A 26,934-nucleotide genomic window follows, 5' to 3' on the forward strand; every position below is an offset into this window, starting at 1 on the left:
GTTCCCATGAGCTATTCCTGAGATGGCTCGGACAACGAGCTTCAGAAAACCAAGAAATAATGGGAGAAACTTTAGGGTAAGGATATATAGTGGTCAGGAAGCATATTTATCTGTATCAATAGGATTAAATGATGGCAGACAAGAGTGACAGAATATATATATTTGTTATTTTCTCCGACAATGTAACTATAGCTATGAGAGAGGTGAGAGGAACTAGGGATACTATAAGGAAAGCAGAAGCAACATGAGAATTGTCTTAAAGGTATTAGTAGGCACTGAAAAAACATGATATTAGTTGGGGGAGAGGGAAGGAGGGAGAAGTAGCTCCCAGCTAATTACAACATTGCTTATAGTAGGAAATGAAGACAAAATCTTTAAAAAGTGGGAATGTTTGTATTATATAAAGGTAAACGTCTTACATAAAAGATAACTTTCAGAAAAATACACAAAACTTTCTAAGTAACAAAAGAAGTATTTAAAACAAAGAGGCAGAAAGAGCAAAGAAAACAGACTACATTATAGAGGGAACACAAATGTTTGTCAACAGAGATTGGTTGAATCACCATGATAGATCCATATGATGTAATAATAAGCAGCTGTAAAAAAGATTGAAATCTCCAGCATATATTGTTCTGCAAAGTATATACAGTTGTGCAATATATAGGGCGCAGAACAGTACGCAAAGTATACTATGTGTAAGAAAAAGAGGGAACCACAAAGATAGATAGATAGATAGATAGATAGATAGATAGATAGATAGATAGATATACACCTACATGTATATTTATATACATGTATATATTGATTATGTTAAAAAAAGAGAAGATAAATACAAAATTAACAAAATGGTTACCCTTAGTTAGAGTAATCACACTTATGCCTGTCCAGAACAACCCTGGTTAATGCCTTTTGTATATCAACAGAAATAGAGAGGACTGCTTTTTGAAAGGCATCTTAATGGTACCCACTTCTGAAATATAGAAAGACCCTGGACAATCTAGAAAAGGACAATAAATGAGAAATGTTAGCTTTGAGCATAAAAATGTGAAATATTACTATCTCCATTTTAGATAAAGAAATGTTTTCATATTACATTTATTTGTGTCTTCTTAATTATTACTTAATTTAAAAAAATCAAATCTTATTCTTTCTTGGTGCCTTTAATGATTTCCACCCAAGGGCACCTTATAAAATACTGGGCTCAGGAAATCTTTTTGAGTGTTGACTCCCATTTTATGCTCCATATTTTTTTTATCTATCTAGCTTCCAAAATCTCTGTCTTTTGGGCTTCCCACTTAGATTATCCTTTGGCCTAAACCTTCTTCAGTAGTGCCATATTTGGATATTTTGAAGGGCTTAAAAAGGAAGACACTCAATTGGATTTGGAATGACCTATACAAACAACCTCGTATAGGTTAAGTCTGCAGTCAGCGGATATTTCAGACAAAAGATATCCCTTTCCCTTTGTTCCACCAGATGGCAGTTTTATCATTCCCTTCCAGTCTGCATTCTCAGTGACATCCTCCATTTTCTTTTATCTCAGGCTCTCTTTTCAATTATTATACTATAATTAGATAGAGCTGGAATCCTTTTATTTTATAATATTTGCGACGTAGGCCTCATCTATTGCCTCTGAGAAACACACAATGGTCTTAACTCTGTTCCTAGTGCCAAGAATTGGGGTATCCTGTCCCCGCTGCCCAAAGGGCACTCTCCAATACTTCATGACTGCTGCATATCAAAAATTCACATGCTCAAAGAACGTCCTCCAAAGACTAATCGTTTATAAATGGGGATGAAGTTCCTGTGTTCAGGCTCCTATTTCTCTTCCTGACCAAGACCCATAGACTAAGTGCTGAGAGCAAAATATAGAGGCTAGGGATGCTGTTGATCACCCACAATGCACAGCACAGCCTCCCACAACACAATTACCTGGCCCGAATATCAATAGTGCCAAAGTTGAGGAACTCTGAATTAGAGTACAATTTAAATGTTGTCAAAAAAGATCCAAATACAATGATTAAAAAAAAAAAAGAAAGAAAGAAATGTATATATCTTTGTCTGGAGTATAAAAGGTGAATTCATAACAATACGCAGGCTCCTTGTATATTGTTGCTGTGCATTTCTCTCTGGTGTTGTCCTTGTCAAATGACCATATATAATAGTAACGTACTTTATTTTAACATATGTTAACTTAATTAATATATTGACATCAGAGTTATAATTCTAATGCTAAATGTTTAGGCAATTTATGCTGCTATTGGTTAAAAGAAGGCCATCATCCAAATCATTTGTGGAACTTCAACAAAAGACTATTTATGAGAAATACCATTAAGCCTTTATGGGAATTATGGAGCAATTACTAGGTTGAAAGAAGGTGACCTTTCACCACTGTCCAATGAGCACCAATCAAAGAAAGCCAACTCACCATTCTTCTTGTAGAACATAATTTCTCCTTTGAATTCTGTCTTTTCCTCCAGCGACTTGTCTATTTGAAGCATCAGTTGCTCGTTGGTTTCAACCCCAAATAAGAATTTGCAGCTGCAACTCTTCTGCATGACTTCAGTTCGGGCAAATCCAGCAAGCTCACAAAAGCCATCAGAACAGTAGACTATGGGGAAACCCTTAGCCACCTGGGCATTTGCAAGGATGAAGTTGCTATCTGTAAAACAACAATGAGAAGACACTCAGCAAGTAAACAAGCATGAGAAACTTTTTTCTTTAAATCGGTTTCAGTAACAAATTAGGAGCACGTGTTTAGCTAACAGTGCTTAAAATGCATGTCCTGATGTACTGAGGTGGAAAAGAGACATGCCAAAATATAAAATGTTGTTGACTGGCAGAAGTACGTATAAAGTTCTGACTTTAGCTTACATTATGAAACATATTATGTGGGGAATACAGTACTCATGGCCTGATCTGAGGTTCTTATACACTCTAAACCTGTTTCCTTAGCTTTTACTGCCCCAAAAGCAGACCTTGAGACAAGGATTTGAGTAGAAGTAGTTTATTTGGCAGGTGATTCCTAAAAGTGAGCAAAGGGTGAGATAAAGAGGAGTTTACTAGGATAGGCTACTGAGGCTCAATCACACAGAGAGCCTATTGGTGACTGTGTAGACTGCAACTCAAAATTTTCCCACCAAAGGGAGAGAAAGCTGGAGCATTCATCCATCAACAACTATACCTCATTTGTTAAGGGTCATTTCAGTGTGCCAATATGTTGGCACTTCTGATTTACCCACTTGGGCTAAGCAAACTTTTGAGAGGTCGCTGCGGCAGCAAGATGCCAGAAACCATTTGGTGTATAAGGAAATGGTCTGCTCATGATCTCGAGAGTGAGTCAAGGTGATATTGTAAGGGTACTGACAAGTATGCTATAAAAATGATGTGATGTCACTAACTTTAGAGGTGTGTTGCAGGGATTAATAAGGTAGTGAATATAACATACTTAGCAAAATGTCTGGTACATATAAGTACTCAATAAAATCATTATTGAGTATTATTTATACCTTCATGGCTATTATATTAACAAAGGAGAATCAGAGGACAATCAAAAAATAGTAGACTATTGTTAAGTGCTTAGAGAGAACCACTAGAGGAGGGTTTGAGAGGCAATATTCAGGAAAGTTTACTGCAGGGCAAATTTTTTGAGATTAACTTTGAAGAATGAATATGATTTCTACAGGCAAAAAGATGCATGATGGAGATGAGGTTTAAGATAAAGCATTTATAAAACTTGGTGGGTGACTTTCAGGTACAGAATGAATTAGAGACTGTTTTTAAATCATTTATTCATTACAGAGATTTTAAAAATATTAAAAATAAAGATGAAAAGAATTACAGCATAAGTTCTTAAATGAAAAAAAATCAAGATTCAATATAGTATATTATTATATGAATCATTTGTCTGAAGATACATAAATACATATAAACATGTGTATGTGTACCCAAAATATGAAATGTTTATGCATACCTAAAATTAAGTAGAATAACTGGAAACTGCAGATGTCTTTAGAGAGAACAACTTTGGGCAAAGGTAGTAGAAACACTTATTTTTTACCATGGTACCTTACTGGACCCTTTGGATTTTATACCATATGCTTTATATGTTGCCTATTCAAAAAACAGTACGTTTAAAGAGGTTTGCAGCAGACAGCTTATCTTGTATGTCAAGAGAAAGGAGGAATTCCAACTACTTCTCAATGGCCAGCAGGACAAGCACTGGAGATCAATCCCATGGGCTTCCCTGTTTCCTTTTAAACATTTGTTTTTGGTTTCCCTAGTCCACTGTCAGTGGCAGAACACAGTCCACTCTCCCCATCCTTGCTCATCTTGGCCCTTAAATCCAGAGTGCAAATTCTAGTGCTAACACCTGCATCCCGCCTGGGACAGGCTGGCTCTTCTATCCGGCTAGTCACCCTTGCTCTAAAGGGAGAAACCAGAACTGAAGACTCACATTGGGAAGCCTTCAGTGGTAGGTTGTTTAGAAGCCATGAGAGTGAATTAAATAATCATAGACTGATATTTAATTCTCTCACATTTGCAGAAGCATTTATGGACTGTTTACTCTATGTTGGACTTTGTTCCAGCTGCAGAGGCAAAAAGTTTTTAAGATGCAGTCACGAACATGTGGGAGTTCCCAACGACGTCCAGAGGGGGACGCCCTCCTACCAGGGCTACGGGCTCGGATGCGACTCCAAACAGCTTTGGGTCAGTCACTCTCTAACCACAGTGACTCTTTCTCTGTCCATTCTGAAACTTTGGCTGAAAGATTGCTTAGAAAATGTAAATGGATAGCATTGGCAAAATACTTAAACATCCTGAAAGAGCTTTTAATGCGCTTTCAGAAGCCATTTTTCAGTCGACTGCTGACATGTTTATTGACTTTCTACTATATGCCAGGTGACATGGTTCTACCATATGGCAGGTCCTAGGGGGAGGTGACAGGAGGTGTTAAAAGATAAATAAGGTATACCTTCTAGCTCTAGAAGATTACAATTTAATTAAAAAATGCATGAATATTAATAACACTAAAACACAGCATATAATAAGTACCAAATTAACGGTACACAAATAATAAATACTACCAGAGTTGAGAGATTAAAAATGCTAAGCTTTGGAAATGGTTAGGTAGGAAAAGACAAAAATAGGTGGAGATGATTTATCAAAAGTCCTGGAAGGTTGGAGCAGATGCCTAGATGGAGTAGGCTCAGAGGATGAGTGGCGAAACAAGAACTGGAGAGAGAATAAACAACATTACATTTTGTCCCAAAGTCCAGTTTTCTTATTATTAAAATAGGTACAATAATTATGTTTTGTTAGTATTTATGATATACCTTTACTCACATATCTACTTACTTCAAGTTCCTTTTAGGAACTTACACTTTAGCTGTGGCTTGTACATGGCATGTATTTAAATTTTTTAAAAATATAGTACGAAGATACATCCATCAACTTCATATTAATGTATTTTCTTTTATTAATATATTACATTGTTTTATTTTTACCAACTTTGTGCTTTATCTTTTATTTTTACCAACTTTGTGCTTTACCTTTTATTTTGCCTTTGTCATTTTTAAAAATTAGGAAATATAACATCTAAAAAAATTTATAACAATATTTAAAAACAATAATAAATACCCATGAATCATTCATTCAGTGAAAACCCCTGTGTGCACCAGACTATATTTGTCTCCTTCCCCAAAGAAGCCATAACTTGAATTTTGTAATAATCATTCCTATTTATATAATTTTTACCACTTACATACATGAATCTTCATGTAACATTGCCTATTTGTTTCTAATTATTATGGTGTATAATATGCTATTTCACTCTGCATATTTCTTAGTGACTTGCTTCTTTTAATTAATTTTCTTAGGATCTTTATCATTGTTCATAGACATAAGAAAAGACCAGTCCTTCAGAGCTACAATAAATTTCTGAAAAAAGCTTCTAAAGGATTCACCAAATTGCCTGATCTGTGTGTTTCAATTAAGGATTATAGTCTGTTTGGGGTAGTTAATTCTTCCTTCAAACACACTGCAAAAACAAAGCAAAAAAAAAAAAAAGTCATGTATTTGGCCTTTTCTGTTTATATTTAGCACTTGTCCTCAATATGTAATTGCATTTCAATTCCAAAGAGAATTTAGTGGCAGTCATCGCCTCATAAAGCTTAGTGTACCAGCTACGTGAATAGTCCTGTTTGGGAAAGAGCAGCTCCTTTGACCCAGCTATTGACTTGCAAACATAATGCTTTTCTGACTCCCAGTCTTGGAATCTCCAAAGAAGAAATGTGACATTTACTTTAGAATTATGTAAAACAAAGCCACTGCCATAATGATTATGAACTCATGAGTGTATCACCATCCATCCATATGCTAAGAGTATTTAACTTTTTCAGGAATTAATTATGCATATGTAATATACATCTAAATGCCACACAGCTATACTCTGCTTGTTTCTAGCCATCCTTTTGTATAAATTCAATTTTGAAATGCCAGTAAACAGTAGGATCTAAGAATGTTTACATTTTAGGCAGTTTGTTTCTCTAAATGTTTCCTTAGCAAAAAGCTTTTATGAATTATCAGAGGGAATCTCATAGTTGATAAAGACCAAAGTCACTTGGTCTGGCTTCCTCATACAGAGTACCACTTTCCCATTCAAATAAAGAATTTCGATTTATTGTCAACTTCCCTGGCACAAAGGGAATGGGAATAGCACAGGCATAGAAGAGAGGAAAACAAGAGAGACATCCATCCATCTACTGCTAACTCCTTTTATCCTTGTAGTTGTCCTCCAATTTTCAGATGAGAACACTGAGACCTGGAGAACTTTAGTTTCCTGTCCAAGGTCTAAAGCTAGGAATTAAAACCAGGTCTATGTGACAGACTATGTTTACTGTATATCATGCATACTGTAAAGAAGTAACTCGTTCTCTACTTGTGGTAGAAATGAGTTAATTCTAGAAAAGTATTTTTACCTCTTTAAGCCTACAAAGAGCCCAAAGCCACAGATTTTTCTCTAAAGAGATCCTTTATTAAAACTTTACTGATAACATCTCCTAAACCAGTCTGGGTCTCTCAGCAACCTCTATGTCACTTCCTCATTTCCCGCAGCAAGTCAGTTATCTTGAAAAATGAAAGCAACTTTCTTGGTTCTAAAATATTTTGCACAGACTCACTCCAGAGGCTTGCAGGAAGCAAAGAAATGTAGTTGCCATTCAAATGATCTAGTTTCCGATCTCCTCATGCCCTTTCGATATACATCACAGTACTTCTAAAATATTCCCACTGAAACAACTTTCTACTGGCCGAAGCCAGTAAACGTGTTTCCCAAGGGTCCTGAAGGCATAAATGTAAACTTGATATTGTTTTGAAATCTCACGTTTAACTTAAAAACCTATCAGGCTTTTGCATTCTACTGTGTGGTATAGTCATGTTTGTTTGACTGTTTTTTATTCTGTTTTAACATAGACCTGCCAAATTTTTAATTCAATTGAAACTTCAGGAAGACACACCATTTGTTTTCTATGACACTGCGTACCATTTAGTACACCTCTGCATAACCGAGGTTTGTGCATCACAACTGGAGACAGAACAGTGCAAGCTCAAGAGGATGAGACAGATCCAAATCACCTTCTCCCTGCAACCTGACTCTACAGCCCACGTACTTCAAGACCATCTCAGCACCCAGAGCCCTGGAGCCATTTAAATCAAAGAAGTCATTGATAGACACTAACTTGGTATCAAAGAGAAACCTGCACTCCCCTTTGCTCTCTGTCAATAACACAGAAATTGAGACTTTGCTGGTCCAAATCTTTCTGAAAAGTGCCTCTAATACTGGTTGTCTTTTAAAACCAAATCTTGTGTTAGAAAGTACTAATAGAAACATACTCTACATACAGCGTAGATGGGCGCATTTGAGTCCTTAGCCTTCATTTTTCTGCAGAAGGCAAGAAACAAACATGAATGTTTCATCTTTTATGAGTCGCCCCCATGCTTTCTGAATTAATTTACATACAGGTTCAACAAAGACAACATCTATATTCCTCGTGATATTGATCATAGTCATCTTTTGAGACTACTTTATTCAGGCGAATAGAATATGAGTGTCTATGACTAAAATATTTAAATAATCTTTGCACTTTATATTGATTTCAGGGAGCTTAATTGTACCATTTCCAATTATGAAGTATTTTTATTAGATTAATGGTACTGGTTGCAAGCTAAAGTTCTCAGTGTGCCCTCTGCCAAAATTTAGGAGGTGGTTTGGATTTGAGGGCTTTCTAACCTTTAAAAAAAAAAAAAGGTGAAAAATTTACAGAGATTCTCATAGTTCTGTGATTTAAGTATCACCTAGTAGCATGCTCCAAATGGTCATATTGCTAGCTTTCATCATTCATTTATGATTTGATTTTTAAATACTGTATAAATTATCACTCCTGACAGATAAAGATTAGAAAAAAAAAATCTTTGTAACAGAGCAAAGCTCAAAGCTGGAACTCCAGTGCTGAAGTTGTAGTAAAAAAGCTGTAAGTTGTATGTCTGTATGAGAGTATCTTGCTCTCTTCCGTCCTATAAACAAATAAATGTGCAAACATAAATAAATGTGCTTCATCGCTTTGCCACCAGGAGTATGGTCCTAGGCCAGCAACATCAGCCTCAGCTGGAAACATAGAAATGTGAAATCTTAAGCCTCACCCCAAACCCTCTGAACCAGAATCTGCATTTTAACAAGATTCATATGCATGTAAAGTTTAAGAAGTTCCTTTAGAATATCACTGGAAAGATCTACAAGAAACTAGCAACAGTAAATGACTGAGGGAGGATACCTGGGTAGCTGAGGATAAGAAAAAAATGGAGACTTATTTTCATTTTATATCCTTTTTAACTTTTTAATATTGTACCATATGCATGTAACACCTACTTAAAAATATCTTCTTAAAGTTTATTTAGCCATTTACTTGGATGGCTAAATAAAAATAACTTGGTTAAAAACAAATAATAATGTTGATGAAGTAAGAAAAAACTAGATAAATGAAATTTTAAATTTCCAATAAAGAAAGATAAAAAAATCATTAAGACACATTTTAAGCAAATTTAGTACACTATTTGTCATAATTTGGTATTAACAAAATTATCAATAAGTTTTGCAAATTCTGCTTTTTTGGAATTTGCTAAACTGCACGAGCTTCAGTGTTGAGTTGGACTAATTATTTTCATGTGTATTCTCTTAGAGTTCAGTAAATGAGTTTAATTTTGATAAAAGATGATTTGCAATTATGACAGGGTGACAGTACTCATCAAAAGTAAAATGATTGAGGGAGAAGCTTCAGAAAATCTCAAAGGCAATAATAAAATGTTTGTTTTCTTAATCCACAATTAATTCTCTACAGACACATTTGAAATAATATTAAAATGTGCCCCAAGTTCTCTGGTTCTTATTCTACAGAATTAATCTTTTAGACAAAATTACCTTTCATATCATCTGCTTAATTTTTAAAAATTAATATTATTACCCATCCTCTTCCATTGAGAGGTACATGTGAGGGGACAGGGGTTTGCTTTGTTTTGTTCATTAATGTAGTCACAACCTCTAGAACAGTGCATGGCACATAGTAGGTGCTCGACAAATATTTGTTAAGCAAGTGAGTGAAATAAACTTGTAACCTATTAGTTTTTATTAAGGTACATCAAATGAGGGCAATGTGGTTTTTATTTTTTAATGCTGAATATATTGTTTAGCAGGGATCATTTATAACCTGCACCTTTGCTATAAAAATAAAATCAGAACCTCCCTAAATAGCCTATCTCATACCTATAGTTTTCATAATGATATGCTACTTTTAGTAAAGTCTTGATAAGCAAAAATAGAAATTTTTATTTTCTATTAAAAAACTGATTAAGCAAAAACAGAAAGCTAAATAATGCTAAACAAAGCCTTTTCTCCAAAGTATAAAATGAAGAAATTATGAGGCAATTCTATTGAGTAAAGAAAACTACTGTGTGCATACAAATTAAGCATTTTGGAATCATTAAGGACTCTTTGGGGTTATTAAAGGGCTGCTTTGCAATTTTCTAATCCAAGATGTTGCATTTTAGCTATTACCCTAGTGAAGGTAGGCTAATCTGTTCCTAAGGTGCTTAGAGAAAAGAAAGAGGTGTGATGTAAATATCTCTGCATTTGTGTATCAATTATTTCTGCATCTTCATATTTAAGATTCCTGTCTCTCCTTACCCCTCCTCCTTCAAACCAAATATGAACCATAGTTTGAACTTCCTGGTGAAGTCAAGCTTTCTTTCTGCTTTGTAGAGAGCAGGGAAGGAGAAAGCTCAGGTTTGCTATACTTAACACCTCTTCAATGTACAGGACTGGATGATATAAAGATTCCACTTCCTCTATCCCAGAGTCGGTACAATAGAGAGAGAATTAGGTAGCAAATGACAGGGAAGTTTTTTGCCTTGGCAGTCACAGGGCCTGGGTTTTCTGGCACAATTCTCATTTAGCAGGATTTTATTCTCTAAAATGAAAGTAAATTACTAAATATGTGGCTAATTGTAGTTTAAATTTTATACCTTTGCAAAATTTTTCTTAGGAGTTTATTTAAAGACAAAGTAAGATCGCATAACAATATTTTTTGTTCTGAAAAACAGTTATTTATTTTGACATCTCATTTGTTCTACTGAAAGGAAGATTAAATGGAACCTAGCAGATGAAACAAGGCATACTCTATGAATACCCAGATTCCCCAAATATTTAATTTAATGTGTCCCCTGGTTCTCCTCCAGCACAACCTAGAGGTTGCTTGCAATTATGTTTAATTCAATGAGTATTTCCTTTTAATTTCAAACAGACTGGAACAGGCTGTTTACTTCGGACATACATAAAAATTTGAAAAAAAAAAAAAGGAGATTAATTTGGCCATATTTTAATCATGATATATATATATAATACATATTATATGTATATTTTTTACATATATATAATTTATAATACATATTTTTTACACTTAGACCCCCTCTTCTAAATTTGAAATTTCGAAAGCAACATATACAAATTAGTGCTCCTAGTGCCCAGGGTGGACTGACCTTTCTCTGTCTGTTCAAGCTTTGTTTATATTCTGAGGAAGCTAATGCAATTCGAATGTTTTTTATAATTTTTTAGGCTTTTCCAGAACTTCATTTGTCCACTGCATAGTCTCCTCTGCTTCACAAGATTCATGTTAGATTAAACAGGAAAGATGAGTGTTTTTACAAGAGATAATTGTAAGTTAAGTAGCAGGAAACACCAGAGTAAACTAATTTGATAGTTATAGATATTCTGAGGCTGTAATGTTAGTGTTTTTATTCTGGTGTCTTTATAATAATGCAGAGAGAGTGCAAAACTCTAATTAAGATGATAGCTGCTAAAGGCAGGTCTCTGGGAATTTGTGGGAAAGGTGGAGGCAAGAGGAAGATGATAATAATTGAGAAACAAACCCAGGCAAATGCTGACTCTGCATTAGGAAACTGAAATGAGTAGGAAGGAGGCAGCCAATAAAATTAAAGAGGCAGAAATAAAGCAAATAATAGTTGCTGTTTATGAAGCCACTGTGATATGCCAGGCACTCAGGTCAGCATTTTGCATTTTAAAGTTTTGGTCCTCATAACAGCATCTTATGGTAAGTATCATTATAGAAGAAGGGACTTTGAATCAGAAATGTTGAATAACCTAACACTGTTACACAATAAGTTAAAATATCCTTCAAGCTACAATATTCCTGATGTCAGTGGATGACAGCTGGAGGCGAAGGAGAGCTAGGATCTGAATAGGAGTTCTTTGTCACCAAGTCCAATGTTTTTCAAAGTGCAGCCTTGGTCTACCACATTCATCAGAATCACCTAGGTTGTTTATTAAGATTGCACTTTCTCAGGTGTCACCTCCAGACTATTAAATTCAAATCTCCAAAGTATGAGAGCCCAGGAACTCCATTTTAGACAAAATCACTAAGTGATACATATTACACAAAAAAATGAGACCTTCAGCTCTGATGGAAGGAGGTTCAGATTATACATCTCAGCCTTAACTTGGGAAGGGGTGTCTCCTTTGCAGATGATTATACACTCAATTTCTAAGGTTTGGGAGGATTCCATTCTAAATAGTAACCCCTTTGATTTTATGATTTTCTATAATTTTTAAAGAATCTTTCAATAATTAGCTCATTTCATAGAATTATAGAAGATCAAAGTTTAGAGAGGATTATAAAGGTCAATGTTTAACCTAATTCTCAATCTATGCTCCTTTAATACCTCTCAATGACATTCCATATTGTGGCTATATAAGCAGCCTAGTGATGGAGACCTCACTCTTCCATGAATCAGTGATATCAGTGCTGTGACTGTGAAGGGTGCTAACCTATCCCCCACATGGATTTAACACCTGCTCTTGGTCTTATTACCTAATCTTTGTAAAAAAAAAAAAATCTGTCACTCTCCTGTTTTAAATTCTTCAAAGGCTTTCCATTGCAAGTGGAATGAAACTTAAACACCCTCTACTATGTCCTTTAATACCCTGCTTAAGATTTCACTTACTCCGTACCTAGTATCTGACATTTAAAAATGTTCTTCCCAGCTCTTTCCAACCTCAAGGCTTTTGCTCAGGAAGTTCCTTCTCCTTGTGTTTTACTTTTCAGGTTTCAGAGTAAATGTCCACTTTTCAGAGAGTCTTTCCTTGATCATTTTATCTAACTAGGTAACCCTCATTATTTTGCCATTATAGCCTGTATTTTTACCCCTTAAGACCAAGTATCACAATTTTTAATGATATTTCCACACATTTATTTATTTATGATTTGTTAGCCACTCATATGCAAGCCCACTATACATAAAACTATAAACACACATTAAACTGTAAGATCCATAAAGAAATGATTCATTGTTGTATCTCCCATCATGAAGCGCATTATATGGGTGTGCATTTTTTTATAATTAACTATATCACACATTTTTTCCTAAGTGAATGGTATCGGTACACTTGAGTTATGCTAACGGGACACTATGCAGCCACCTAATCTGTAAAATTTTTTAAAAAACTGTCTTTTCATGAAAAACTCTTTTTACTGATGATTAGATTTCAAGCTGAGCACCTTTTAGACTTAAATCATGAGAGGTATACATATGAAATATAACGTATCTAGTAGACATTTTATACTTTTGGACAAACAAATTAGATATTTTAAAATTGAATTCTGGCTCTTTCAATAACAAGTTGTGTGATCGTGCCCAAATCACTATCCCTCTCTGGACCTTACCTGTCTTATGTGTAGAGTGAAGGAGTTGATTATATGGTCTCCAAGAGCTTTTCCAACTCAGACACATGGTGAGTCAACGAAGTATGGATACAGAGGTAAATGTAAATAGTGACTAGAACTTGACTATAATGAATGAAGTAAAAACACTGTATACAATTTTAACCTTATAAATAAAAGGAAGGAAGGAAGGAAGGAAGGAAGGAAGGAAGGAAGGAAGGAAGGAAGGAAGGAAAAGAACAAAAGGAAAAAGACTTTGAATATTAGAATCCGGAAGAATAAAAGTCTTAAAACACCATGGAATTGTCTCAAACTCTAAAATTCTTCTGTGGTTTCAGGAAAGGGTGTGCATGGAAAATTGTAGTAAATACCTGGGATCACTGTCAGATTCTGCCATTTTTTACCTTTGAGAAGAGGGGAAGCTGTCTAATTTTCTAAACTTTAGTGTCTTCTCATAAAACAGGGGATGATTATTTCTTCACATAAAATATCTAACCTAATGCTTGGCATATAAAGACCTTGCTCAGTAAATCGAAACTATATTACTTCCATAATTTCAAAATTTCCCTCTATGGGACTCTACACTCAGATCAGTTAAAAACTATACAAAGGTTTTCGATTCAGGAAACTGTATTGTATACTAATTGTACCAATGCATTCATCACTCATTCAACAAATATTTACTGATTACATATATTATGTGCCAGGCATTGTGCTAAGTACTGAAGAAGAAAGGAGGAAAAGAAGGAAACTAAGTCAAATGATGACAAATGCTATGAAAGCAAACAAGATGGGAAAATTAGAAACGATGATTGGAAATTTTTTAATTAGTATAATTTAAATGATCATAATCAGATAATCTTCTCCAATAAAGTAACATTTGAGGAGAGACCAAAGGGAAATGAAAGGCGATCCATGTAGGTATATAAAGGAAGTACTTCCGGGCAGAGGAAAAGACAAGTTCAAAGGCACTGAGGTGGGAGCACGCTGAGTATGTTTGCGGAATAGCACGTACACAGGCTGAAACATAGTGATCATGGGGAACCTCAGTGGAGATGAGATCTCAGAGGTAGTATGGGGAGCCTTCCAAATCATTCAAGGACAGAAACCTTGGTAAGGGCTCTAGATTTTTCTCAGAGTGTAATAGGATAGCCCCGAGTTGGGAGGGTGGGGGGGAGGTTCAAGTGAAGAGATAATTATTGTGACTTCTATAATTACCCTGGCTATTTTGTTTAGAATAGATTATAGGAGAGCAAGGGCCAGACTGGGAAGTCCAGTTAGAGGTTAGTATAATAGTCCATTGAAAAAGAAGAAGTGACTTGGACCAAGATGGTAGCAATGGATGTGGTAAGAAGTGGTCAGATCTGAGCCTTCTTTAGAAGGAGCAACTGAACGGGTTTGCTGATGGATTCCATTGCAGTGAGAGAGAAAAAAGGAATCAAAGGATAATGTCAATGCTTTTGTGTTAGAAACAAGAGATGCATTTTATTAGATAGAAAGAAAAAAACCCTGCAGGTTTGAGGGGTTTCAAGAGTTTGATCTTAGATATACTAAGTTTAAAAAGCCTACCAAACATTCAAAAGGAGATGTCAAATAGGCAGTTGAATAAATGAGTCTGATATTTAGAGGCAATATTTATGCTGAAGATATAAATGTGGACTTAGCAGGAATTAGATTATTTAAAGAGCGAGTATAAACAGAGCAATGGCAAGGACCGAGTATGACTCCAAGAGATTTCAACATTTAGAAGTTAAAAAAAATCAGGAGATGGTATCAAATGAGTTTGAGAAAGAGTGGCCAGTAAAGTAGCTTGAGAATCAAGGAGATCATAAAACCAGACAAAAGTAACCACAACATTTCCAGTTCAATGCTAAGTATATTTTATTTTTTAAATATGATTTGTACTTTAGATTTTTAAATAAATCAATACAATCATGTTTCGAGTCAGGAGACACTGGAGAAGATGTTGACTGTGACATAGTATATACTTTACTTAAAAGAATGACCAGGAAGATATCAACATGGCTTCCCAGCCCCTTTCCCTGCTTTCTTCAAGTACAGATATGTGGAATGAGAAGTAGAATGAGATGCTAGATAAATTGAGTCTTTCAGGCAAGAGTCTAATTACTTTGAGTTTGAATAAATTTATATTTATTAAAAATGCATGCTTTCATTATCAAATTAATATAACCACATTACAAAACATTAGAAAACCAGAGACAAAATAAATAAATCGCCATCATTTTACCTATCTCAGCTACTGGTTGAACTAACTTTAAACTAGTTTCTAAAACTTTTTTCTTATTCATATTTTAAAATATAGGTAATCATATAATTGGGAAACTGATTTTTTTTCACTCCTCATTATGTGGCTGGATTAATCAGTTCTGTCCAATGAGACATTTAATATATGTGCTGTCAAAGTGAGCACCAATGAGACATTTAGAGAAGTCACTTTGAAAGTATCCAGTAAAACATTTTCATTTCTATTAAAAGAGATATGTAAGAAGACCATTTTGCCTATCTACCTTCTCTCCCCCCTCATTCGTGCCTTGGAATTAATTGTGGTGTCTAGAGCTGTGGCAGTCATTTTGTGACTTTGAGGCAACGATACAGCAGAACGAAAGGATGGAAAAAGCCTGGAATTTTTTGACATCTTGAAATAGCAGAACCAATGCTAGCAAAGGCTTATATCAAGACTTTTTATTAGGTGAATAAAAAATCCCATTTGTTTAAACCACTGATATTTGAGTTTTCTGGTATTTAAAGTTGAAAGCATGCCTAACTGAAATGTACAATATCATGAATATTTCTACATTTGTTCCTGTTTTTTTAACCATAATTTGATGAGATAATGATCAATACACAAAAAGTTACCTAGTTAATTCTTTGTTCTGGGAATTTTACGTTTCCTGGAAACTTTCTAGGTCTGCTCCTTAAAAGATTTTGGTGTTAGCAAAAACTTAAGGTTAACATCTTGGATATATCTTCTGTAGTAAAAAAAAAAAAAAAAAAAAAAAAAAGACTATGAGATACATTCCTCCCATCTACCACTAGACACTTATTGATACAAAATGACTTTGAGATCTGTACCAAATTCTACAATTTCCAACAAAAATCAATGGAGGAAAAAAACCTAAGACGTGTATTTCATGATATAAGTGTATGCTACGAAGTAGCATCATCCTAAACAATAGTTTTGTTGTTGTTGTTGTTGTTGTTGTTTGCTCTGTTTTCTGTTAAGCTATAATTTTAGAGACAGAGAGGTTAGGCAATTGGTTCTTTTGCCCTTGTAAAGGTTCTTCTGGCATTGTTATGCATCCACTATTGGAAAGTAAGATGTGTTTGCTCAGCATGTGGTTATTAAATCACAAATAGAGACCTATTATTCTATACAAATAAGAAATTCTCAGAAAGGGGTGCTACAAAAACAAAGACTTGGAATAATATCCACTTCCTGTTTTTTTCCTTTCTCAGTTTTATGAATGTCTAGTCTACTATTTTCTCAGTCTAGGGACAGGAAAATTATACCATTTCATATATTTGCAGCATTGCCACATAGAAGAGAGAGTGATCTTGCTATAGGTTTGTCCAGGAAGCAGAAGCAAAGCCTAAGGATGGCCATCACAAGGAAAAAGATTTTATTTCAGCATGAATATAATTGAATCAGCTAAGGCTGCCCAAAAGGTCACAAGCTACCTTAAATATAGTAAGCTTCCTGTTACCAAGAGTGCTCAAACTAAGAGGGATGGTTGACATAGATGCAATAGAAAGGGAACTACAATGAGCAGCAGAAATTTGACCTAAATGACTTCTTAATTCATTTGAAAAAAAAAATCTAAGAAATAATCTTGCTATGATTTAGAAGGGTTTCTTCTATCCAAGCCCTGAATTCTGGAGATCTCTATTTATAAAGATAAAAATAAAGTATTCCAAATTCAACTGCTATATTTCTCACCATAAAATTTATAGGATATGTATAAATTATAAATTATTAGAAATATGTATATATGTACCCTTAATCCAATAGTCTCAAAATGAAAAAAATCACATTTTTTCTAAGCAATAGATATTGAATTTAAATTATTTTGAAACAAAAGTTTCATAAACACACACACACACCCCAGAACAACATTATCCCTTGATTCTGTTCTGGGCCCCACAGTGATCCATGCACTTTGATCTATCAGAGCTGATATGTTAATTGCACAAATTTCTCAGTCTTGCTATTTACATATGCTCCAAGCTCTGTCTATAAAGTACAGGATCTTCATTGCCTGTATTTATATTACCTTAATTATTTACTAATACTGTCTTCTGTACAGATTCATGGAAATCACTGAACTCAAGGAATGCACTGCTGTTCAATGCATTTACTGAGTATGGTTGCCTCAGTGTGGTAATGTCAAAGGCAGGGTTTTATAAGCCATCAAAGTTTTTAGACTGAACAACCAGGATTGTCACATACAATTGAGCAGGTCATGTCCACAACAGATGTGCTCAGCTGAGGGCTGTGTGGGGACTGAAATCCAGCCTGTACTCAGCTTACCAAGCCATAGCCCTGGTATTGGGCCATGTCCACTGGAGAACAGGTTCCTTTATCTAATTTCCACAAAGGCTACCGGCATCTCTGAGAACAATGGTCCGACTGAGTAATATCTGAAGATTCTTCCAGATGCTTTTATTGTTATTGTTGTTGTTTTTACCATTTTTGACACATTTTTATTCCACACAGTGTTACAATATTAATTGGCTTAGCAGACTTACAATCAGTAATTTTTTTACAGTGCACAGGTTAATGGAGTTGCCAGGATGTCTCAGATATGAAATTGTTGCCTCATAATTATGTGGCTCTTCAAATTCAGCATTCTCTGGAGGCAGGTAATCCTCTTCCACAGCTGCTTCCTCTTGGGAACACCTGTTTGCCTCTGGAAGGCCCAGAGGTTCACAGCTGGGGACTTTGGCGGCTTTGCAGGAGGAGGACCCAGAAACTCCATGGAAGGCAGTGGCTTCGTTTTGGCAAGTTGGTGATGCTTGACATCTGACTGTTTTTCTGAGCACAAACAATCTGGGACCTGACTGGTGAGCTCCTGCTAATAGATAGGCTGGCAGGCATTCACTGCTGGGGTCCTCTCAGGACTAGGGTGCTCTAGTCTCTTCCTTTCATTTTGAGCAAGTAGAAAAGTGGGAACTTCAGAGGTAGCATGTGATTTTCTTTGGGCCATCAAGTGCCTCTAAGAGAGAAGAGTCTGGGTTCCTTTTATTTCCAGCTTTTCCCTGGGCTCCTCTGGAGAAAGCCTGTGCTTTTCTGCTCTACCAGATGGAAGATGCTACTACAACAATTGGTAAGGGGAAAGCCTGACGACATTTCATTTTCCTGAGATGAAACCTTCTCCCAGTTCCAGAGCTTGTCTCTGAAGCTACTTGTCATCATTTCTTCCTTACTGGTAATTCCCACAAAGGCTATAGGCATCTCTGAGAACAATGGCCTGACTGAGTAATAGCTGAAGACTCTTCCAGATGCTTTTATTATTGTTGTCAGAATCTACAGATGCCAGAATGGTGAACGCATGGAGGTGCTGGGGGAGTGGTGTGTCTGGAGAGGGCATGGAAGCTCCTCGCCCTTGCCCACATACCTTGCCCTATGCACCTCTTCCATTCAACTGTTCTGAGTTATATCCTTTTACAATAAACTGGTACTCTAATAAAAAAAAATCTACAGATGCTTCCTGTGACCTCCCAACAAATGATTATTCCCAGGCAATTTACAAATAATAATTTTAGAAACAAAGCAAATGACAAAAGCATATACTGCTCTTTGCTTCATTTGCATGTATTGTTTAACTTGACCATGAAAGATACATTTATGCCCTGTAATCTTATATTATTCTATAGCACAGATGAAATATTGAAATATAAATAAAGTGACTTCCAAAGGAATTACAATAAGTCAAAGCAGAATAATAAAGTCAAGTTCAACTGGGTTTTAAAACTGATTTTTTAAACACTTGCATTAGAATATTTTTAGCATAATATATGTATAACACTTAGGATATTGAGACCTATTGTATTACAGAAAGGTATGAATAATTTCTATATCTAAAATTTACTCCTTTATCTTTTTTTTTCTTATCTTAGATATCTCCATTCTGTCATGTTCTTTATGAACATCTATTAATGGAGACTGTGACATTCTAAGGCTGAAATTTGGGTGTGTTAAAAGATAAACCAAGGCATATTAAAAATTTTAAGAGTTTATTTGAGCAAACTCAGTTTCAATCAGGCAATGCCAAACCGGAAGTGATCAGTAGGGGCTCAGACAAAAGGAGCTAGGGGAAAGGCTTACATGGAGAAGGTGTGGAAGCAAAAAAATGTATATATATTTGATTGGCTATACCTGAAAGTCTAGTTAGCTGCTTGTAATTGGTTATACTTAGGTTTCAATTTCTTAACCTTGAGGCATTTATAGGCTCAGGTTTTTGTTTGCTTTTGTAGGCCATTAGATATTAGAACTGCCACCGTCTAATGGCTCCTTGTTTAATTAATTTTACAGTTGAATTAATTTTATGATTTCCTCATTTCAAACTTATACCGTATCTTCTTCTGCTAAATGCTAAGGAATGGACATATAAAATGGTTAGAGTATTATAATTTTACCTAATTCTCTATGTGATACTGTGATTAATAATAAGAAATATACATTTAGTTTTAGTCTCTTCCATCTGGCTGTTTCTAAGTTACATTCTTTTTTTTTGATAAACCAGAAATCAGTAAGTAAATGTTTCCTGAGTTCTGTGAACCATTCTAACAAGTTAATCGAACCCGAGAAAGGGGCTGAGGAAACCTCCGATTTATAGCCAGTTGGTCAGAAATACAAGAGACAACCTGGACTTGCACCCGGCATCTGAAGTGGGGGCGGGAGCAGTCTTATGAGCTGACCTTAACTTGTGGGATCTGATGTTAAACTGTAGAACACTCAGTCGGTGTCTCAGAGTTGCTTGATGTTTGGAAAAACTCACATATCTGGTGTCAGAGGTGAAGTGAAGTGTAGTGTGAGAGTAGAGAAGTAAGAATCACAAATCTCACAGTTTTGTACTGTCTCTGTTTTCCTGTCTCTCTTACATACATACTGGTGCCTTCGCAGCCCACCTTCAATACACACAAATACACAGTGCATGTACCAGTGTTTTTCCGTTCACCTTCCTCCCCAGTGAAAGACACTAGAATAATTCATCCTAAATATATTTATGAATTGGAGAGGGAGTGAATTTAGGATGAGAAGAGAAGAGAACAGACAGTTCTTATTGTGAGGCAAAAACTCATTTATTCCACACAAACAGCTAAACTGTATCAGAGCATTATAACCTACAAAAACACTATAAGTATTTTGTAAAATATTTATCCAGCAATTAATCGAGTCATTTCCTTTTTTTTTAGATGTATTTAACAAGTGATGCTGCTGACTTGTCTGCTACCAAATTTCCACTTATAAAAAATTCTTCATTAACCATGGTATCCTGAAATTGGCATCCACTCGGTATGCTGACAGTAATGATAATATCAAATCAAAGCTGTTTCCAACAGTATCAGGAGTTAACAGGGCCAGGCAGATATGGCGGTCATTTAACGTACCAGCCCAGGTTACATATGGGGAAAGAATACCAAGGTGAGAGGTATAAGGATAAGAGGCAAGTAGCGTTTGTAATCAGAACATTAAAAAATGGCCAGGCACTGCTCATCAGGGGGAGCTATTTAGGTACCATATAAAACTGCCGTTCTGTTAAAATATGTTAAAATAGGCTGTTACTCATACTTTCTGGATTTAACATCAGCAGGATTACTCTTTTCTGAAATAGTCAAGAACTATTTTTCAGGATTACTCTTCTCTGAAATAGTCAAGAACTATTTTATCTACAGGTAGATAAAATAGTCAAGAACTATTTTATCTACCTGTAGATACTGAAACCATTTGACATACCAATCAAGATTTGGTTGCATTCCTTTCACACCATACCTCTCAAATGCTTCAGATAATTCTCACACTAGTGGGTGGAGACTCACTCTTTACCAAGGGTTGCCATCCAGAGCTGTGTATTTGATTCACAAAGGATCTCAGCTAAAGGGGAAATAAATAGGGGGCTGGTGACCAACTTTGCACCTCAGAGTACTATTTAGTTCACCTGAGGAGATCTCTTTTTCTAATCGATCTGCCTGACAAGTGTGCCTTTTTCTAATTTTCACAAAAGCACCCTATAGACCACTGTAGATCATTTCTAAGGTCTATGCAAGCCTAGAGAATTGAATCATAAGATGAACTGGATACAGAAGGAGAATGGTGAGCTGGGTCTTCCTAACACATGCAAATGGCAACTCTCTTGTTAGATGCGTTCCTTGGTTTTCTCATAGCTCAAATCTTTCTACATAAAATATCCCTCTGCTGAAACTGTTGAGAGATTTTCAGCTCCAGGTTATGAGTAAAAGCTTTGGTTAGGAAAATAAAACCAAGAGTCAGATTATCTTCTTGGCAACCAAACAGAGATGACATATTCCAGTTACATTAGGACATGTGTGATCTATTGATTGAAGTTAGTAAAACTGTAAGGTGTGTTTTGTTTGCCTATCATGCCGGAGGTTTTTTTTCTTTAAAAAATTAAAAAAGAAAGAAAAACCTCTGTGGTACTAATTCCTCTCAATTGTTCTCTTGCTAAAAATAGATTCCATTCCTACAAGATGCCACAGCAAACATCTCAAATGGATAATTCAAAGATTTTAAAAGCAAGTCAGCATAGTAACCTCTGACTTGAGCTAGGTGTCCTGTGTTCTGTTTTTGTGTTAGGTCTCAACTCATTGCAATTAATTTGATGTATTGATTTAATATCTCAGGCCGAGATGTATTTACCTGGCAAGGGCACTGTGGAAGATGTTTCTAGGAGAAAAGGAATGTTTGCCAATGAAGATGAGATCCTCTGATGAAATGAAAGCCAAGAGTGAGTGGTGTTCACAGAATCAGACCCCAAACACTCATTACTTCAAGACTCAATCCCCCAAATTAGATCCAATAATGATTCAGCACTGCATTGTTGGATACTTTCTTTCTGTAAAAGAATACCTAGGAGTAGAAAGGAAGCCAAGCAACGGATCTGCTCCCGTAGGCTGGCCCATTAAGACAGGGTTATTTAAACTATAGCCAAATTACAAAGAACCGTTTCAACAATGGATACCTAAGCTACCAGCAGTTTTGGAGAAAAGATGCTCTCTCTCTTTTTTGATAAATAAATTTAGTATTACTTTAAAATTGCCTATTCTGGTCATACACATAATAAAGTACTAAATAAAATGTAAAATGTATAAAAATATCATAATCTTGTTACATAAAGACAACCAAATCATTTTTTTTCACTTTTCTTATTCATTCAAAAGAAGTTATAAATTATCTGCAATATACTAAGCATTATGCATAATAAGGGAAATGCATTGAATAAGACATAATCCTTGCCTTCAAATTATGTGTCATCTAACAGAGAACGTGTGTAAATAAAAAGGAAAATGTGACGCACTTTGATCAGTGTTATCACAGAGGTACAAACACGTATTTTATATTGAAATATGATAAAATTTTTAAAAATTTGGATCTCTTATTTCCAATTAATATGTTTTTCTATTATACTAGATATGCATTTTTAACATTATGTTACTGATTGCAAACTAGTACAGGGTTTGGATACAGTTTGTTAACCTTTTTCTTACATTTGTATGTTTAGATTATTTAAAGTTTCACTCTTTAACCAATGACGGACATCTTTCGCATTTGTCCTGAAGCAAATTCCTAAAAGTTAAAAGTTTTGTTGCAAAGGATAAGAACATTTCTAAAACTCTTGCCACAAATTGCAAAATTGCTTTCCAAAGAATAAAACCATTATGCCAAATTACATGCCCACCAGGAGTTCAGCCTTTTAAAAGATACATACACAAGTACACACTCATAAATATTCACACCGTCCTTGATTTTTCCAAAGTTTTAAAGTTTCCTAAGTGCAAGTACAAACAATCTCTTTGTCCATGGACACAAGTGAATACATGTTTATGTTACATAAAGATTCAGATATGATAACTTTTTGGCTGATTGTAAAAGATATCTATTTCAAAATCAAAACATTTTTAAAAGCAAAAGAAAGCATAATTTTTGGTATCATGTAACTAATGACATATTATGCATGTTTGCTGTAATCTTTTATCATAACCATCTAAAACTATGATGTCTCAAGCTGGCATGGTAGCTTACCTATCTTTTCTCATCGTCCAGTCTGGTATCTGTGCTATCTGTTCCAAGTAATGTGAAATGGTCCGCTGCCTGTTTAGTCTTTATTAGAATTCTATGTTTACCTTTTGCTACTATAAAACGGAGATAACCAAGAATCACGAGCAAAAATAAATCATATAAAAGGAAATCAAGAAAGTTATTTTTCCAACTTTTATAAAAAGTAGAAATAAAATTCACTGAAATTCACAGATTATTAAAACATATTTTTTTGGTCAACGTCATCAATTTCATGTGTGTGTATCGGATATAACCGAATGGCTGCCTCAACAACTTTTCTACCTTAGAACAATTATTAAACAATAGAAGTAAGAGTCAAATAATAGGCAGCGTTTACAAAGAGAATCAATTGTTCCTCCGGATGAGTAATTCTACTCTAGTTTACAAGTTGATATGATAAATGTCTTGGAATTTGTTTTATAAAAAAGATACCAAATTTGAAGTTGAAAGATCTGGTTTGGCTTTGTCACTTACTAGCTGTGTGACTTGCCGGTTACTTTCCCTCTGAGCCTTGGTCTCCTTACTGATGAAATGATGTTGTAGAAGTAATATCAGTTACACCTAATAAAGTGCATGGCACAAAGTAGGTGTCTTGAATATAGCTTGGCTAATTCCTTCTCTCGTAGGCCTTATTAGCCAAATCATTAAGTGTGTGGCTTTATTCATAATTTCTAGCTACCGTTCTACTTTTTATCTATTTTGGAAAATAAACTGATAAATACAAATGAATACAAATTAGCTAAATATATTAGTGATGTAGCACATGAATAAACCTGCATTTTATTTGTCAATGGGGATGAATTCTTCTAATGAGTCAGAGAGTTAGCAATGCTGAATAGAACATGTACCATAATTTCCTACAATACAATATCGAATCTATTTTACGGTTTCATTGAGCTGCTCCTAATTTCACATCTGCGCCACTCTCATCCAAAGGGTCCCGGGTGATAATTATTTTCATTTTAAAACTCTCATATAATGCAAAATTATAGAGAAATTCTAATGGTACTCAATGATCTAGTGGAAAACGTACAGCCTAAAGGGTAAGAATGTAGATTTTAGAGTAGGGATCATTAAATTGTTTTTCTGTAAAAGGCCAAAGACTAAATATTTTAGGCTTTGAGGACTGTCTATGTCAGAAACAAATACTCAACTCTATCATAGCATGAAAGAAGCCATAGAAAATACATAAACGACTATTGTTATGAAATATTCTCCTTTTTATTCTTCTCAACCATTTCAACCACATGTTGTTCAAAAACAGGAGGTGAGCCAGATAGAGCCTGCAGGCAGCAGTTCCCAGGGCCCTGCTGCAGAGTCATACTGTCTGGACTCAGAATTCTGGCTTATCCCTTTGTGATTGTATCATCCTGAGAAAATTAGTCTCCTCCCTCCACTCAGGGTCTAAGCTGAAACAATAACCTACGCCTGATTCACGTGATTTTTATGTGGTCTGAATACACAACATAATGCATGGAAGGCTGCCCCAAATGGTAGCTCTCCTTCCATCTAAGTGTTTTTATTTTCATAGGCATCATGTATAGTGAAAACACAAGATTCTTGAACCCAGACTTACATCCAAACTCTGACCATTAATTTTGAAACTTGTTACAACTCATTAAGGTGTAGCAGTGAGCTTGCAAGATTACCTACACTTCAGGATTGCTGTGAGAGCCTGGTGCATAGTACACGCCGAATGCTTCACTGAGTCTCTAGCATAAGCAGGTTGTTCAAAAGTTTATGTTATCGTTGTTTTATGCTCTTTTTCTTAGTCTTCACAAGGCATAGGTAGTTCATATGTCTTATATCTCTGTACTACTTATGACCTGTGTGTGCCTCTGTGTATCTCTTGTGAAGCTCTGTACTGAGAATAAAGCACTCATATTCGAATATAATTCATAGTGATTGTTGGAAATTCTTGATTTTTTTGTGTATATGTTGGTTCCCAGTCTAGACAATGGATCACCTTTAGGAGCAAAGATTCTCAATGAGAGAAAAATGCAACATATTTCTATCTTATTCCCCATCCTCCCCACTTCTCTGTGGTATCAAAAGAAAATGAAATACTGGCTCATTAGGGGTACAGATCACTAGCATTCTGGAGAGTAGCAACATTGCCTGGATGGGAAGATATGAATGAGTGAAAGGAGGGATTAAGGACAAGAGAGGCTAAAGAAGAAAGCACAGAGGGAAAGAGATGTTTTCGAGCTTAGTGGGAGAACCAGATTGAAGAGCCCTAAGAGTGATGTTGGATTTAGAGGGAAACAGTGAAACTCCTTGTAGTGTTCTTGACTATAAAGAACAAGTTCCAGGCAGTGATTTGAAAGAGTCACAAGATCTATCCAGACAAAAGGAGCCCAGTGAAGAATCCAGATAAAAATTTGGGAGTACAGCTTAAAAAAAAATAGAACTTAAATTTTGTGGCCTAGTGGAAAGATCAGAGATGAGAGAATGGGATATTGTGGATGCCTAAAGTGTACACAAGCTAGATGTCATGTCTGCTGGTGTTGTTTCCTGTTCCTGAAAATCTTCTGGGAACATTTTATGATGAGTACTGCTCGTGCAGAGCACCGCAGAGCTCCAGGAGGCACTATTTAGACTAGAGTCTAGTATTCTCTTGTGAATGGCACTTGCTAGAGCTCTGCAGAGCACAGCCTGCACAGCCTGAGCATTAGCAAGCTGATAGCTGCCTTTCCTGCAGAGTGAATTTGTGTGTGTGTGTGTGTGTGTGTGTGTGTGTGTGTGTGAGAGAGAGAGAGAGAGAGAGAGAGAGAGAGAGATGCTGCGGCAGAAACCAAAATGTGACTCAGTTTCTTGGTGCTGAGGCCTTAACAAAATAAAGATTATATAAACTATACTTTCAAGGGCCTTGTTCTCTATAAAATATCAAGCAGGCCCTTGTCAATTTCAAGGTAAAAAAAAAAGTCTCTGGGTATTTCAACAACTACTGATCAAAACTACATCTTGCAGGACCCAGGATGAAAAATTTTACACACACACAAATATATATACTTATATCAAATACATACAGACATTTTATAAAATAAATATAGTATAAACTCTTTCCCAAGCTATCATGCCAACATGACTGATAATTGAAGCAATGCTCAACAAAATCTGTACTCCCAATATGAAAGCCATAAACATTTTTCAAATTATGTCTTAGAAGATAAGTGTTTGATATTTACGCTATTGGAACATCTATGACTGGAGGAAGCTCCATATGGTAAAGAAAAATTTCAGATCAAAAGGATTATTTAAAAATATATATTTGTATTTCCTGACAATGTGTTTTACTCATGGTATCACTTTTCATAGGCATCAAATTCA

General features: G+C 35.4%; 1 protein-coding gene across 1 annotated transcript in view; it reads right to left on the reverse strand.

Moving 5' to 3' along the window:
- KCNH8 (potassium voltage-gated channel subfamily H member 8) overlaps positions 1-26,934 on the reverse strand; it is a 306,005-nt gene that overhangs the window by 206,110 nt on the left and 72,961 nt on the right. Inside the window, exon 2 of the mRNA XM_039836783.1 lies at positions 2,429-2,662. Coding sequence (XP_039692717.1) covers positions 2,429-2,662 — 234 coding nt within the window. The remainder of the gene's footprint in view (positions 1-2,428; positions 2,663-26,934) is intronic.

The sequence above is a fragment of the Pteropus medius genome, unplaced genomic scaffold (assembly GCF_902729225.1).
Source record: "Pteropus medius unplaced genomic scaffold, Ma_sr-lr_union100, whole genome shotgun sequence".
NCBI classification, from domain to species: domain Eukaryota; kingdom Metazoa; phylum Chordata; class Mammalia; order Chiroptera; family Pteropodidae; genus Pteropus; species Pteropus medius.